Source organism: Oryzias melastigma, linkage group LG8 (genome assembly GCF_002922805.2).
Source record: "Oryzias melastigma strain HK-1 linkage group LG8, ASM292280v2, whole genome shotgun sequence".
NCBI classification, from domain to species: Eukaryota; Metazoa; Chordata; class Actinopteri; order Beloniformes; family Adrianichthyidae; genus Oryzias; species Oryzias melastigma.
The window spans coordinates 5221256-5237849 of NC_050519.1; the positions used below are offsets into that span (position 1 = coordinate 5221256).

Below are 16594 nucleotides of genomic sequence, written 5' to 3' on the forward strand. Positions count from 1 at the left end.
TTACTGTGTTTCGCCCCACACGGGTTATTAGAACACGACTCCAGTGATAAACAAAGGACCACTGTGTACTTGACAGATATAAACCCTTTATTTGAGGCTGCATTCAGTTAATAAGTATTTTATATTTCTCCATTTTCCCTTCCGTAAGGCAGCTCTTTGTCATCCCAATGATGCACATTTGCACAAGCCCAGCATACTTCACAAGTTTAATGAGAGCGGCTGATTCTCGTCTCTATTTCTGTCCCGCCCTGCGCGCTAATGGCGGGCCTCCTAAGACCCGTCTGCCTTCACGCCGCGGCAGCCTGTGATTCACTCATTCCTGGATAACTAACCAATTATCATCCGCATATTAGACATCGCAGTCATGCCAGTGACCTCACCTGTGCCAGGTGGGGTGGGCCTGCGGGTTCCCGTGGCAACATCCAGGCTAGAGCTTCCTCCTGATTTACTGTTTTGATAAAAAAGTAGGAATTTAAGAAAGATGTTAAAGAACCTTTGTGGAGCAGTGACTGCATGGAGAGGTAAAATGAGTCACAGCAGAGCTTTGGTCTGTTTAAGGATGTTTTACATCGTCTGCTGAATGAGGCATGACTCATGTGTGACCCGTTTGAAGAAGCGAGGCAGTTGTTTGCTCTGCAGATGCTGAGGGGGCTTGGCGGTTACCTGGAGCTGAGCCGGTTCTGCCGCATTCGCTGCTCCTGCAGGAGACGCGTGTTCTCCAGTTTCACCGGGCTGGGAATGAAGCCCACCTCGCAGCCTTCCTTCACCAGACGCCCGATCCACCAGTCATTGTTGTACTTCTGCTCGCAGAACGAACAGACAGCCGTCACGAAAAATACAAAAAAAGAGGCAGAAATGTGCCAGAATGCACCATCACTATCAAACTATTTCCTTTAGAAATTTCTCCATTTTGACACCTTTCCCTCACTTGGTACTTTCTATATTTAGGAAAGATTTTGGATCCAATAGTTTTAGTATATATTTTTCTGAAAATCTGGAGTTTGCTGCAGAAAGTTTTGCTCCTGACACACAATTTTGACACTTTATCAAGATTTAAAACCTTGTTTTTATACATTCATGATGTCTCTTTACACTTTCTGAATATAGATGTTTTTAATTCTGCACATTCCAGTTTTTTTGGTCTCATTAAGAGCTAGTATCTATCTCCAGTTGACCGAATACAGACCAAACACAAGATTTAGGACTCTATTCGAACCCAATTAAGCGTCATCACTCCAGAACAAATTATTCCTCCAATCTAAATACATCCTTAGAGACTAGAATTTTTTTCTTAAAATAAGAAGTCTTGGTCAGACCATTTTTTTACACCATTGGCAGCGTTTTTTTTGTTTGCTCTTTTTTGTCTTTACTGTTGCAGTGTAGTTTAGACTGAAAGATTGTTGAGGAGGAAAATGCTGCAATGGTTAGTCCCATCAACCATCTCTTCCAGTAAACGTGAAAGCTGGAAGCCTCCTTCTTCTCAGTGGTGATTTAATTATGATTATGACATTTTTAACCAAAATCCCACAACCTAAATGTCTTAAAAACCCATTTTCCATGTTGATGTGAAGCCTCTGCCTGATAAATATCCTCTGGGGGGGCGTGGCTTTTGGAGCTCCTTCACGGGCACAGACACAGGCCCCTCCCCGTCTGATTACGGTAGCTCTGTGTCTCACTAGCGTAAATCATCACCACTGCTACCATAGCAGTTTCGCTTTGAGTTAAATGTCAGCTCGGACGAGTCCGCAGCTGCAGTTCGCATTTCTGTGGTGAAGATTTTTCTGCGACAGTTTGATTGACAGCGATTTAAAAGGAGAAAAACTCAGAAATGCAAAAGCGAGATTATTTCTTATTACATTTGCTCTCTTTGATGAAAGAAATGCCGCATAAAAACTCAAAAAACAGGATTTTTATCAGAGGGGGGACTTTAAATAGATAAACGTATACATAACTCGTGTTTTCTCCTTCCTAATAAAGTTCAGATCAAATTGTTTGATTTCAGCACAAAGATGGATTGTTCTAACCTCTTTAATGTGCAAGAAGTCTTTGGCTTCAAAAGAAATGGCCATGCCCTGCACAGGAACATCATCGTTGGGGCCCGGGTTGTAGCCGACGTTTGTGCGCACGGCGAATGCCACTGGTTTGGTCTGCAGGCATGACAGAAGAAAAATAAATGATGTTAGAAACAGAAAAATAATTAACCTTTTTGTGAGAATAAAGACGGCAATCATCACCTTTGCTTTCTCAAGGGTGGCAAGAGCCTGCCTGTCGGCCTCCTTCCTCAGAGCTTCGGGATCCTCCTCCAGCGACACGTCTGAGTCTGACGGCCGGCTGGTGTAGGAGTCTGCAGAGCCCTGAAACGTGCAGCAAAGTCAACGAACAAGGAAAAGGAACAAACTACTGAGAGTGAAGCGAAGAATCAAACCTCTCTAGAGGGAAAATGAAGAAGCGTTTAGTTTGGATGAGACCTGTTTGTTCATCCCGTCTCCTCGTTAGGTCGCTGCCCGCCGTCCTGTGCGACCCGACAGTCACGCATGATCTGGAGTTGTTAAGACCGCTTCAAGAAGTCAAACCGGCATAATCACAAAAGGGGCCCCGGCCTTTCATATTGCATGTAAGCCGACTCTTGTAATACGAGGTGCATGAAAACAGGCCGATCACTCCAGCGCCGCACGGGCGACTTAAATCTTTATGCAAAAGTGCAGCAGGCTCGGTGAGTGGGAGTGTAAAGAACAGACAGAAACGGAGAGGGGGGGTAAAAAAAATGACCAACGGACTGGTAATAATATTAGCAGGGATATAAATTTCTCATGAAGTGGCTACAGTTTCCAACACTCATGTAAGGTAACTTGACCCTCACATGCTGACCCCGATGCAGACACTCGTACCACAATAAAAACCTGCAGCTCAGCCCGGGTGTCTGAAGAGTTCAATTTATATAACAAACCCACTCGTTCGCGTTCTCCGAGCCGATGGGCTGCCTGAAATTTGTAGGAGGCACTCGCAAGATTGTGGACAGCCGAGCGCCAGGCAGAAGATGTGACTCACTCGTCGTAGGATTTAAAAAAGAGGTGAGAATGTACAAAGATGACAAACAGCATATGCAATGTTGATTAAAAATTCCCAACGCTGATGAAGTCACAGTAAATGAATGAGTGTTCCTGATTAACGAACAGACGTTAGAGCTCCCTCAGCGTTAAACGACGAACTATACATTCTTAAGAGATAAGGTCCAGTGTTTAATCCTATTTTCAAATGTTCTGGACAAAAATATAGTTTGAGCATTTACTTTCAGAATCTATAAATATATAGTTGCTTCAGTTATGCCACTTCACAGTCAATTAATCAGTTTATTTCTAAACCAGTTCACTTGAGCTCAAGCTGAATAAAAGTTCAAATCGTCGATGTAGAATCACATGAAAACACTTATTCTGTATAATTTTAGGTTTTCTTTTAGGATAAAATGAGTTTGACACGCAAAGGAAAAAATGGAAGCATCTACAGAACCCACTGTGATGATAATCGGGTTTTTAACATGTTCTTGTGGCATTTTTCTGATAATAGAGGACAGAAAATTAAACTCAAAATAGAATTTCTGAGTATTTCTATATTCAGACTGTTGTGAATAAGGAGCAGATGAAAAAATACGAGCTTATTTGTTGGATAGAAAATAAACTCCCAGCTCCACTCCAGAACGTCTTTCGACACCTGGTTCAAAAACGTACAAATCAACTCTGCCTGAAAATTTAGTGGCACCAATAATGTTCGGTTGAAGGTGTAAAACTAGCAGAAAAGCTAAGTTTTAGTTGCTCTGCTCGAATGATCCTGCCCACAACTTTGAGGTGACTTTCTAATGAATTACTGCCGCTCTGCAGAAACTATGACCAAAAAAAAGTATTATTATTTTTAATTTTGGCTAGAAATTGCATATTAATAATTAAAAGAGCACCGAGAACACTTGAAAAAGATCTAAAAATAATCGGAGGAGGACTTTAAAAAGTAAAATCTCAAAAGCTGCAAAACTTTCAAATTATAATTTCATTGTTTGAATGATTTCAGGACCATCTGTATACATTTTCAATAAAGTTTTGATAGATATTGTATATAAAATCTATCTGAAAATCGAGCGCTAAAAAGTGAGCCAGCATTATCCCTTTTCACAAAGACTATTTGCTCCTCTGACACATAACAGCTTTTAAAGTATATTATGACTAATACAGTTTCCAGGAATTAGAGACAAAGAAAACACAGACAATAAGAAAGTTTAGGCAAATATAAGTGATCTTTTAGAAAACTGACAGCTCTGACTAATCTTGAAGTTTGTGCTTGCTTATTTCAAGGCTGTCCAGTCGCATCATTTTAGAATGAAATTCAATAGAAGGACACTTTTAGAAATCCCAGAAGGGAAATTTAAGTTAGAGCACCTTATTGCACGACATTTATCTTCTGTTGCTTCTCTGTGTGCAAGCAGGTTTAGTCAAATAAATCTATATTACCAAAACGTGCATGGAAAGTTTTCTTTTTGGCTTCAAAGTCTCACTCAGATCATCTTTTGATCTATTTCCAAAGTATTCCAAGTAATGGTGGAGGGAAAAAAATGTATTATTATCCAAGTACGATTCTGAATTGTTTTATGATTTTTAAATAATCGAAAAATGTATATGAAAGTAACGAGTGGAACTAAACGTGAAGTAGTTTTCACTCTGACATTTCTGATGAGCACAAGATCACGGCTGACAAAAAAAAAAAAAAAANNNTGGGATGTTTTGATGATTGTTTCATAATCGAATGGGATCAAAAGGTGCCTCAAAATTCCCCCAGAGGCATTTTCATTACGATTATTATAATCAAAATCAAAAACGTCTCATTTTAGGACACAGTTTGCTAGAAATTCTCCTCAAAGTTGTGGGTGGCTGCAACCCCGCCCCCTCTTCCCCTCATCATGTTGCAAAGTGAAGCAGGGAATTTGTTTGAATGAAAAAAATCCCCATAAATGCTATTTTTAGTTAAATATTCTCAATATACTGTCAAAAAATGCCACAAAAACATGTTAAAAACACAATTTTCATCAAAGTGGGTCTTTAAGTTTGAAGGAAATATTTTGGGGACAACAAAGTCGAATTTTTTAGACTATTTTGGCTTTACTTGTTTTATTTACCCATCAGCCCTCCTTCATCTCTCCTGCTAAACACTGATGTCAGGAGAATTTTTCTTTCATTTCGTCGTCAAGCAGCAAAGGTAATTCTAGCGGTTCCACCTGTTGTTCGGATCGGCGCTTCCTCAGTCACACTTCCTGTTTTATTTACTTAAACTCTCTGTGCCGGCATCCCACTCAGGTAAGAGGAATGACACCGTCAGTAGCATCTAATGAGGACAGCCGCCCACGCTGGTGTGTCTGAATCATCTTAGGAACACACAGGTGCATACCAACATGGAGCCCTGACTCAGAGAAGGTTGACGGGGAACTCGCAGGAACGTTAACAGACAAAAAGAGGCACCGACGACGTCAGAAACCTCCTTGAACTAACCCGTTTACCACTACAGGTCACTTATGCAGCAATAGGGAGTGGGAGGGAGTTGCGATGGCGGTTTGTGTGCGTACGGTTGTGTCTCTGAGTCACCTGTCCAACTGACTCACATCACACACAAAAAACTGAAAAAAAAGTAAGAAAGCAACAAAGAAGATAATAGAAACAACCCTCAGAAGCTGAGAAACGCTGACAAGATGTTCATCTGATTTCTGACACTTTCCTCATCATCATCTTCCCTCTGATGTCATTAGGTAGCGTCTCTAAATTAGCTGCTTGCTTCATTTCACATACAGCTCCTGTTTAAAATAGCTTCAGGCCACCTGATGGCAACAGCGCTTTCCTATTGGCCTGGCCCCAGCTGAGACCCCGCAGTGTCATAGTAACCATCACTGCAGCTCGTTACAGATCTTCAGCAAGGGCTGCACGGAGACGGAAATCAATATTCAATAACATAAAAAGAGGTGGCTGCATAAAAGCTTTCTCACGGGGGACGGATTGATAATGTCTGCACGAGTGGGAGGCCTTGTTGAAAACCAACCGGCTGCTGCAAAAAAGATATTTCTAGGAGCAATTCTCAAAAATGTTTTTCCTCCATTTTCTCTACTGAGGCTGCCACAGTGATGAATTTATGGCTCTGAGCGCTGGAAAGGAATAAGAGGATGGAGGGATGCAATAAGGCAAGAGGGCAGAATGGCAAGAGCTTTGAATAATGAGGACAGAAAGGAGTCGACCTCTAGGGAAGAAATCAGTTAAAGTTCATAAGAAGCAAGAGAGTTATTTAAAGAAATCAGAGAAGTCAAGAGGCTGAGCGAGTCGATTTAAAATGTAAATTATAGAGTTAGTAATGACAGAAGGGCTGTGAATTGGCACAAGTCTAACAATATATCCCAAACATTTTTTTTTTTTATAAGAGAGACTTTGAACAACAGATAAAACACCTTTCATATGCACAACATTATATAAAATCCATTTAATGCCATTTCCATATAATCCATATGCTTTTATTTTGATAAATTATGAAAACAATTCAAAACTCATTGTTGGATTGTCGGAATTTAAAAAAATATAGATGGATATTTTGTGTTTTTAACATGTTCTTTTGACATATTTTTATGACATATATTCATAAAATTAAGTTTAAAATTGCATTTCTGATCATTTCTTTTTTCTAATCACTGTGAATCAGGAGCAGACGGAAAAAATGCCGTTCAGCTCACACTTTAAAGACTACTGGGAACGCTTAAAATAGATTAAAAGATGACAACCAATAAGGTTCTTTAAAGACCCACTCCAATAAAAATCATCTTTTTTGTTTTCAACATAGTATTTTCCTCATAATAGAGAATCCATGCAAAATAATTTAAGATTAAAACTGCATTTCAGGGTTTCCCTTCACTCAAATTGTGTTGGATCAGAAAACCAGATGCTAGAAAAAGCTCAGTCTAATGGACACCAATAGAAACAGGCTTCTCTTCCCTTGTACAACCTCGCCCGCTCATGCTTAGGTGTGCGAGAAACGATGAGGCTTCCACGCTTGTGCTTGTCCCTAAAAACTGTAAGATCCAACATTGCTCGCCGTTATTTTTGCGCCCCTAATGTTAGAGAGCGAAGAGAGCTCTCGGCGGCGGGGAGAGGGCGGGATTGCTCCGAGACAACAGTCCCGCCCACAACCCAGAATTGTATTTCTATTAAGTCTATTAAATATGTTTTTGATTATGGATAAAATCTCCATAATCATATATATTTTTTTGTAAATCACTGGAAACGATTTTATAAAAGAAAAAAATATATAGTGACTTAATTTTACTCTATGAGGCAGCAAGTTATGTAAGAAAAAAACAGTGTCCAATAATCTGCCTTTTTTAGTTCAAAGTGAGTTATATAAGTGCTATTGAACTATGGAACAACAACAATGAGTGAACATCTACTATGACATGATTCTAATGAGACATGTTTTTAGTGCCGTCTGCAGTCGTGGCCATGATCTGGTGAAAGAAGCTTGATGTGGCCACCTGTAAAAAATTAAAGGCCATGTGTTGTATGTTCAAGAATCAACGCAGGTTTTGGAACGCACGTGTTCACACTGCTCAAACAGGGATGGGCTTCTTTTTTTTTTACCGTTTACCAGCACATGACCATCACCCACAGTTGGAAGAGGTTTGGTGCAAAATGTCAAAAGAGTGCAGATCTTGCTCCAGGCTTTTTCTTTCACAGCTCTATTCTGATTTAGGAAAGACTTGGTGTATAAATCCAGCCGAGCACAAACTGCAATTATTAATTTCTGCTCCATGATCAATTATCAAACGGTTCTGTGAATTAAAGGGGATGCCATCCATTCATGACTACCAAATCTGACACTCTGGTCAAAATTCAACCAGGTTGAACTTTTAACCCCGTTTTAGGACAAAGAAACTTGCAAAGCTCCATGTGAACGCAATAGTTTTGAACATGGAAGCCTGAAACGTGCATTTGCTTAAACTTTTCATAGTAAATGGTTGCCGAGGGCGATGTAAACGTAGCTCGAGAAGCTGAACTAGCTTAAAACTAACTGATTACCATTCATTTTTGGAGTATTTTAAATCAATAATAGTATTTCCTGTGATTTTTCATCGAGATTTTCTTCACCAACATGAAAACCGTCGTCACCACACAGCGGTTCTTGTGTTAAAGTCAGAGAACAAAGATTAAACTTCCACCAGCAGATGCTGTCAGGCTTCAGAGCGCGTGACTAAGAAGTGATTTCCATCAGCGAGCTAACAACTCCAGCCCTGATAATTAAACAGGTAAAAATATCTTCACACTTCGCTCATAAAGGAGGCTGTGAAAATCAAAAAGAAAGTGAAAACATAATTTTTTTTTTGGTCTGGATGCGATTCTCAGATCTGCCTTCTTCTCACATTTCCAGAGAAGAACGCGACATCTCTGTGAGAGCCAACCGGAAGGCTGGCTGTGTATTCCCGTCACATACGGAGTGAAATGGGCTCAGTCCGGACGGGATGAACTGAACAGATTTGCTGCCTGGAGCTCTGAGCTGGTGGCTGTAAAGGTCCATATTCCTTTTCTCTGTCACGCCAGCGTCATGGCAACCGCCAGGGCAGCGCGGTAATGACCAGAAAGATGAGTCACAGACTGAACTGAGCAGAAACTCCCATTTTTTACAAAGAGGAGGGAATCCAAGAAAATCAGTTAATTGCCATTTTAAGAGGAGAAAACAGCCACTTGATAACATTACCATGTTTTATTCATATATGGGGGGGATGTTGAACTCGTGAAAGAACTAAGATTTATGATTTAATATGACAGACAGTTCTTGAGTGTCTGAGTGGAAAAAGTTCCTTATTTGTCAAAATGTGTGAAAAACACCAAATTTCACGTTCAAAGTTTGAACATTTTTACTGTTGAATGAGAATAGATGAAGACTTCTAATATATGAAAAATATTCCAAAATATGCTTGAGGTCACTTTATTTATAATTAAGTTATATTAAATGGTACTTTTAGTGCTACAAACGTATTAAAGAATTCTTAGAAATCATCTCGATTTAACTTTTAGGGCTTCTCCGTCCCCCCTGAAATGGCCACAGTCCCGGCCCGGCTGGACGGTCAGGGTGCATAGCAGTCCAGGCATCCAGCGGGACTGGAAGTCTAATTAAAAACACAGCGCCTTCCCAGCAGCTGCGGCCCGGACCAAAATGGAAAGTCCAGCCGGAAGAGCGGCGGCGGCAAAGAAGAGGCACAAAACCCGGCAGAAAAAGTTCCAGCGTCCAGTCTCACAGCTGAGCCGTCATAAGCCGATCCTTTTATGGGTAAGAGAAACGCACACATAACCAGGTCCCGGGTTTGTCCGAAAACATGCAGAGCTGGTGGATTTCTCCTTCTTACCATTATAGGCCTTGGAATCCTCTCGGTCCTCTCCATACCTTGTTTGCCAAGCTGGCCGCACCACGGCAAACCAAGGGGGCAACGCCAGTCTCCACAGACAGAGTTATGGCCGTGTGTGAAAGTATGCGACAGATATCTGCCCGCTAGCTAAACCAGTGCATGTGTGTGTGTATGTAGTATGTATGATAAGGGAGGAAGCTTGAAGAGGGTGCCGTATGTGTGAAACTAAGAGAGCACTCTCCCAAAGCCTCCACCCCCCACCGCCAACCTCCACAACCCAGAGGAACGTGAACCTCGTGTAAAGGAAAGGAGCTGGAGCTGGCCGGGGGGGTCAGATTGCAGTACTTGTGCTACATTTGCAATCTGGGGAAATATATTTAGCCCCGGCCGGGCAGAAACAGGGACGTGAACACACTGAGACCAAGAGAGGGCTCGGTATGCAGCCATTCAATGCCCCAGCTGACGTGGGAGAGGAGGAGGGCAGTGCCCAAGGAAACCCCCTCCTCTGTGTTTTTCTTTGGTCCGTCCTCTGTTCTGGTGTGGAGAAAGCGGGTCGGCACTGATGAGTGGAACCTGTTGAAGGCGGCAGCTCAGACTCCCGACATCTTGTTATTTGGGGACGCACTTTTGAACCGACGAAACGAGTGCAGTCGACTAATCTAAGACTAATTTAATAGTCGATTAGTCGTTATTTTATATTATGGAGTCAGAATGTTGTAAAGTTGAAAGTTAGAATAGCATTCTGCTAGCTTTTTGGACTATTTTGACATTTATTAAGGCTTTTTAAGCTAATATTTCAGCTACATGCTAGATATTTTGGCTAATTTTGGATTTTTTCAGTTTTTTTCAAGACAATCTGGCTACAGAGAAAAAATATGGCGCCCGAAAATTAATAGTCGGAAGTCCCTCCCCCTGCCGGAGCCGACTACAACAAAAACATTCTAAGCTTTTGACCTTTTTTCTCTCTTTTATTGACCCTTTTCGACCTATTTTTCTTCCTCTGTGATACTACGTAACAGACAAAAAACTGCATTTCGTGGCTCTGATCAGCTGTTTCACTAAAAAAAATTTACAGTTTTTTGTCATTGAAGGGTATAAAAGCTGATAGTTCTGAAAAGGGTTTAAAATGTAATTTTGAAAGGGTTTTCTAAAGTGTAGGAAATTTAACGTGAAAGTTACGATTTCCGCTTACTGCTATAGATTGATTCTGACGCCGTCTCGTTTTTTTGGGCTATTTTGGAGTTTAGCTAATATTTCAGCTACATACTAGCTATTTTGGCTAATTTCGGATGGGAAATTTCGGATTTTTTCAGTTTTTTTAGGCTATTTTGGAGTTTAGCTAATATTTCAGCAGCATGCTAGCCGTTTTGGCTAACAGGCTTTTTTCAGTTTTTTAGGCTAATTTGTTATCTAACTAATATTTTAGCTGGCTATCAGTTTCAGTGTTTGCAGCTATCAACTTCAGCATTTTTAGCTGCCAATTTCAGCATCTTCAGCTATTAGCATTAGCATCTTCAGTGGCCAAATAGAGCTTACAGCATTCACACTAGCATTTTCAAAGGTAATGCTATATATCTAGTTTTTAGTTAGTTTAAAGCTAATGATGTGTGCTTTACATCCAGTTTGCACATCAGAAAAAATAATCAGTGATTAGCCGACGATTAAAATAATCGTTCGTGGCAGCACTAGTGTGTGGTGGCTGAAAACGTTGTGGTGATAGTAATGGACCCTCCACTAGAGGGCGACTTCTGACACCAACGAGGCTTTCTTCCTTCCCCCCCAAAATCTTCCTTTTTTACTTGCAACCAGCAGAAAAGAGATGACAGACCAGAGAGATCTACAAGCTGGCTCCTTCTGTCATCAGGCGTAGCAGCATCTGGGTCTCTGCTGGGATTCAGGACTGTTATCTGAACTCCAAGCATCTGCTGTGTGAGGCAGCCAAGCCTGGACCGACTTCTATGGTTCTGATAATAGATGTACAGTACGAAGAATCTAAGCACACTTTCCTTAAAAATTAACTTATAACATACAAGTGAGTAAAAGTGGATGAATATCTATGAACTCTCCTCTTCTCCTCTGCAGAAAGATTATTAATGATCTTGGCATTCTGTGGTGAGGCAGACCATTAGTGCTGTTTTCTTTCAGTCTGGACTGTCGTATTAGCAGAGAAAGAGCAATATTACTCTGGGCCTGTGTCTGATTGCTTCTTCATTCTTTGCCTCAGTGATGGGGAAAAGATCAACAGGAAACGGCAGACACACTGAAGTTGAACGCAACCACAAAAGCCGGCCCTACCCCTCCACCACCACCCCCACGGACGCACAAACAAACACAAGCAAACACAATTCCATCTAAACGGCCTCTGCTTCATTTCTCCATCCCACTTCGCCTGCGTGCAGGGGGAAGAGATTCAGCAGCCCGGTTACCATAGAAACCAGGCCGAGTGTACCAGCCGGCTCCACCGTTGGTTGACTGTGGTGTGCGTGTGTGTGTGCACGCTTGTGTGGGCGTGTGTGAGACTGTAAAGCCTCTACAGGGCTCTGCTTTCAGTTGTTTCGGTGAGTATCTGCTGGATGTGCATGAACCTATACGACGCCCCCTTTTTCCCCCACATTACTATAAGACAATATTGTTTAAAAAAAAAGCACAATTTAAGGAAGTATTTTCCATTCCGACTGTGTGTAATCTGCTGCTTAAACTGTGTGGGGGATTATAGACGCTCTCCACCTGCAGGATCCGTGTGGTTCCTTCTCCACCCCGAGTCGCAGAGGTAATAAAGGACGAGGCAGTGGGAGCCAGAACACGGCTAACCTTTAGAAACCACAGGAAAGTTCAGCTCCCCGTGTTCGCCGCAGAGATGGGAGGCTTTCAGCAACAGCAAGACCAGGGCTGAAGAAATAAATGACATTCAGCACGGGGCACATCATTTCCTCCCGCAAATGAAGGGGTCATCTGGAAGGAGGCGGGGCGGGACGCTTAGCTACAAGACGGCGCGGCCGGAGAAATATCAGGTCCAGACGACCACGGCTGTGTTGTGTTCCTTATACGAGGAGGAAAATCTAAATCTCCACAGATTTTACAAAAAAAAAAAAAAAATATCGACTCAAAGATCTGATCCAAGGTCGGAGGTGATTGGTGAGCGGTGAAGCTAGCAGCTAATGAGTGATGTTCATCACTGACCCTGGGGAAATCTCTCCTCATGTGGTGCAGATCCAACTCTTCTACAATGAGGCTGTGCTGCTGAGGTCACCGGGGGTTCACTATAGTGATGCTATCAAAGCAGTTTAAATGCGTTTAGTCTGTGGAGCCGACAGGTAAAGAGAAAGAGACGAATCTCAAAAGACAGGACAACAAAATGCTTTTACAGTCAGGATAACGAAATAAAAGAAAATGTCAGATCTAAAAAGACTGATAGCAGTGAAAATATCATCAAAAGAAACTAATTTTAAATCACAAATGTACATTAGTTAAAATTAAAAACTGATTTTTAACTTAAAATCACTGCAATAATCTGAACGTTTTGAATGGTGATCAGTAAATATTCTAGAAAAAATAGGAACTTGTGCATAAATATGCAGCAGTTTTGACTAAAACCGATTTAAAAACTAATTATCTATCTGCTGCTCTAAACAAGCAAGTACTAATATCTTTAAACTTGTGCATATTTATCAACGTTTCACCCAAAAAACTGACGTAACTATAAAGTTGCAACATATATTTAGAGTTTTTTGATAAAAGAAACTTTGAACCGTAATCCAATTTTCTCCTTTTATTGAACTTCAGTTTTTTTTATTAGAGCTGAACTTTTATTAGATTATAAAAACATTAAGTTTATAGGTTTGGTAGAGATTTAAAGCGATACAAAAACTGTTTCTCAGATGATAGATAACTGTAAAAAAACGAATAAATTGTCAGCATTTTTATTCTAAAATAATAAGATTTTTAACACTTGGAGCGTTTATTTATAGACTGTTAAACACTCGAATTAAAACCATGTTTTGAAAATGTTCTTGTGGTATTTTTCTGATAAGAGAACATACACAAAAAAGCTCAAAATTGCATTTCTTAGTATTTATTTATTTGAAATGTTCAGAATCAAGAGTAAGTCCAAGTCCAATGACAAGTTTTCTAACCAACATGCCATTGAAGCTCCTGATTGGCTAAACACACCTGACCCAGGTGATCAACCGCAGAGAAGGCGGGGTTTCTGGAAAACCAGCAGGAGACCTGGATTTAGACACTACTGCTGTAAACAGAGAGCTCTCAGCAGTGAGAAGGGGAAGAATGCTGACACTACTGCCACTCTGCAGAAACTATGTCATCGAAAACTACTTTTTTTTTAGCTAAAAAAAAATAATAACAATTAAAAGAGAACTAAGAGCAGTTTGAAAATAGATGATCAGAGTGGTTCTTTAAAATCAATTTACACAACAAATGACTGAAACCCACAAATGCTGAATAACTGATATACTATAAATCGGAATTGTATTTTTATTTTTTATTTTTTTTACATCTATTATAGTTCTTATATTCTTTAACCAAAACACAAAACGTAATGTAACGTTCAATTTAATGGAACTTTAAAATGTTTAAAAAATATGAGTTGTAGATTTCTAAATTGTAAAGAACTAAAAGCATTTCAAAGTGTTTTATTTTCCCCCCTGAAGTGTTACCTGTCGCACAAAGCTGTTGGACGTGGTGTCAGAGGAGGTGCTGCCATCTGAGCGCTTGAACCGACTCTTTCTCTTGGCGTACTTTCCCTGGAAGTTAGAGGAAAGACAAAGAACATAAAGCTGTAAATTTGCACCAACATGTTCTCAGAAATCTCCATCTCTGGAGAAAAGCACTTCTCTTGAGCGCGGCCGGTCGTCGGATCAGAGCAGCGGGAGAGCCAGACCACACAGGAAGTGGATCAGAGAAAATGTGCCCACTGTGTCCACGAACATGGTCATTTTTCATGTCCCGATGCAAACTGGGACGTTGTAATCTGATTGGCAGACCTCAGGCAAATGGCTCATCCATCCACACTGGGCAGAGTCCCACATTGCATTATGAGCCCACATCGTCATGGTTACAAAATATCTAATAATCAAATTTGCTGGCAGTCGGCAGGTGAGAAGAGAATTGCTGGCAAAAAAAAAGAAATTTTTCATGTTATGTACAGACCAGATTACAGAAAAAAAGGGGTTCTTTCATAAAACCATCCTCCTGGATCGTTTTTCTTTACATCATGTGACGCTCAGCATACATTTAAACAAACATGAGCTGCTCAAGCAAATAGAGAGAGAGGCTGTCAGGTGAACGCCTCAGAAAACATCCATTCATCTAAAAACTCTAGTATTCAGAAAACTACTTTTAATCACCTTTTATGACTTTTGCTGGGAAATAAAGTAATAAAAAAAACTCTCACATCCATCAGCAGAAAGTGTTGGGTTAACATTAGACAGAATGAGGCGATGATACATTGTCAAACATGCTCACGGGCAACTGTACTCTCTACTGCCGGATACAAAAATAGAGCATGACATCTCTGCTGCAAATCTGTCCACCTACACCGACTGAAAAAGGTGTCCAACGATCTTTGAAAACACTCTTTATCTCCTGCATGGAGAGCACTTTCCAACAGAACATTTTATGGATGAATCGTTTGTCATCTTTAGGTCTGAAATTGGGTTTCTGCTGCACGGCTAGAGTTTAGCTGAAAAATGTAAACAACAATGTGTGTAGAATCACTGGAACAGCTTAAAATACAGACTGTACACAAACGAAAGCTTAAGCATGCATGGTTTCAGATTTGAACCTTGTAAACACAGGACTAAAGATCTCTTCGGTCATTGGTCAGGAATTACGAGGGCGGGGCAAAGCAACAAGAGAAAGAATAATGGAAGTTCTGTAATGTGAATCACGTTAAAAGTTGTTGTGTCTGATCGTTGCTCTACTTTGTTTACATCCTGTAATGACCGACTACGGTGGCCCTTTTGGTCCAGTTGTTCAGCTCGAGCATGGAGCCTATTCAGACTGAGTGGAAACGGACCAAGACCCGGGTCCACTTGGGTGTATTCGGACTGAAGAGCGCCGCAGTCTTTACACAACTTTAAAAAAACGAGAGGAAATCTCACTGCAGACGAACACGTTCGACCCGTTTTGTTGGGTTTTAAATTTTCAACAGCGAATAACCGTACCTCCTATATAAACGGCAGGTTATCGTGTGAACCGAAGTAAATTCGGAGTTTCGTGAGGTCGGCAGCAGAACCTGCGGCTGCAGCCATCCAGTAACCAAGATGAGCCATGTGCTGTAGATAGACCGCTCCCACATCGCACCTGATCTGTAACGCTCGCCGTGTGAGCTTAAGGTTACAGTTCATTCTTCAGAAGCTCCACTCCTCATGTGCTTTAATTCAGAAACAATTAGCTAAAAATAAAAAAAGAATGCTAAAAGAAGGTCAAATATTCCAAGTAACACCTTTCTTCCTGCCACTTTTAATAAAAAATGTACCTTTTGATTTAAAATAATTTGTATTCAAATAGTGTTTTCTTTAAATTGTTTGTTTTTTGGTATTTGATCTGTTGAGTCTTCACCTGGACATTTTCAGATTGGGGCAATTGAGCTTGGATTTGTGTAATTTTTAAACTGATTTCAAATAAAAAAAATCTTAAGTTTTAAAGGTTTTTTTTTTTTTTTGGTTGATGTCATTCGCACATATTTACATTCGACCATAAACAAAAACTGACGGAAATTCATGGCGGCTACAAGCAACACGTATGGCCAAAATGCATTTTGCTTCATTGCCCGCACGAATTTTAACCCTAACCCCCGCAAAGAACAGTCACTTCCTTATTATTTTCCTTAATATAATTTTTATTTAGATCAATACTGGACATGTGGTGTCCATCCAAATCAGACTATTCTCTCAAGAAACTGAAAATAAAGCAGATCGTCCCAATAACGTGACCTTAGAGTACTTTTTTATTCTCTAAATGATTTTTTCTGAAATTGATTCTTTTGACAAATAAAATTCATTTCACAAATGCAGCATCACTCTTGGGAGACTAAAACTTGACTTAAATGGTTGTAAGTCTAAATTTATAGCAGGTTTGGTCACAATGATTTTATGATCCATTAATCCTTTAAAAAAAATACCAAAAAATGTATTTTTTCCCCTCTGCTTATTGCCTTGATAC

General features: G+C 40.5%; 1 protein-coding gene across 5 annotated transcripts in view; it reads right to left on the bottom strand.

The window, feature by feature from the left end:
• Nucleotides 1-16594, bottom strand: part of cacnb1 (calcium channel, voltage-dependent, beta 1 subunit) — a 38014-nt gene that overhangs the window by 19470 nt on the left and 1950 nt on the right. For 4 of the 5 annotated variants that reach the window (XM_024272213.2, XM_024272214.2, XM_024272215.2 and 1 more), the window contains exons 2-6: nucleotides 14086-14172; nucleotides 2235-2354; nucleotides 2025-2147; nucleotides 664-800; nucleotides 381-448 (exon numbers count right to left, since the gene is read on the bottom strand). In XM_024272213.2, coding sequence (XP_024127981.1) covers nucleotides 381-448; nucleotides 664-800; nucleotides 2025-2147; nucleotides 2235-2354; nucleotides 14086-14172 — 535 coding nt within the window. Of the gene's footprint in view, nucleotides 1-380; nucleotides 449-663; nucleotides 801-2024; nucleotides 2148-2234; nucleotides 2355-9412; nucleotides 9658-14085; nucleotides 14173-16594 lie in introns of those variants that run through there. The other variant, XM_024272217.2, reaches the window with a different exon arrangement.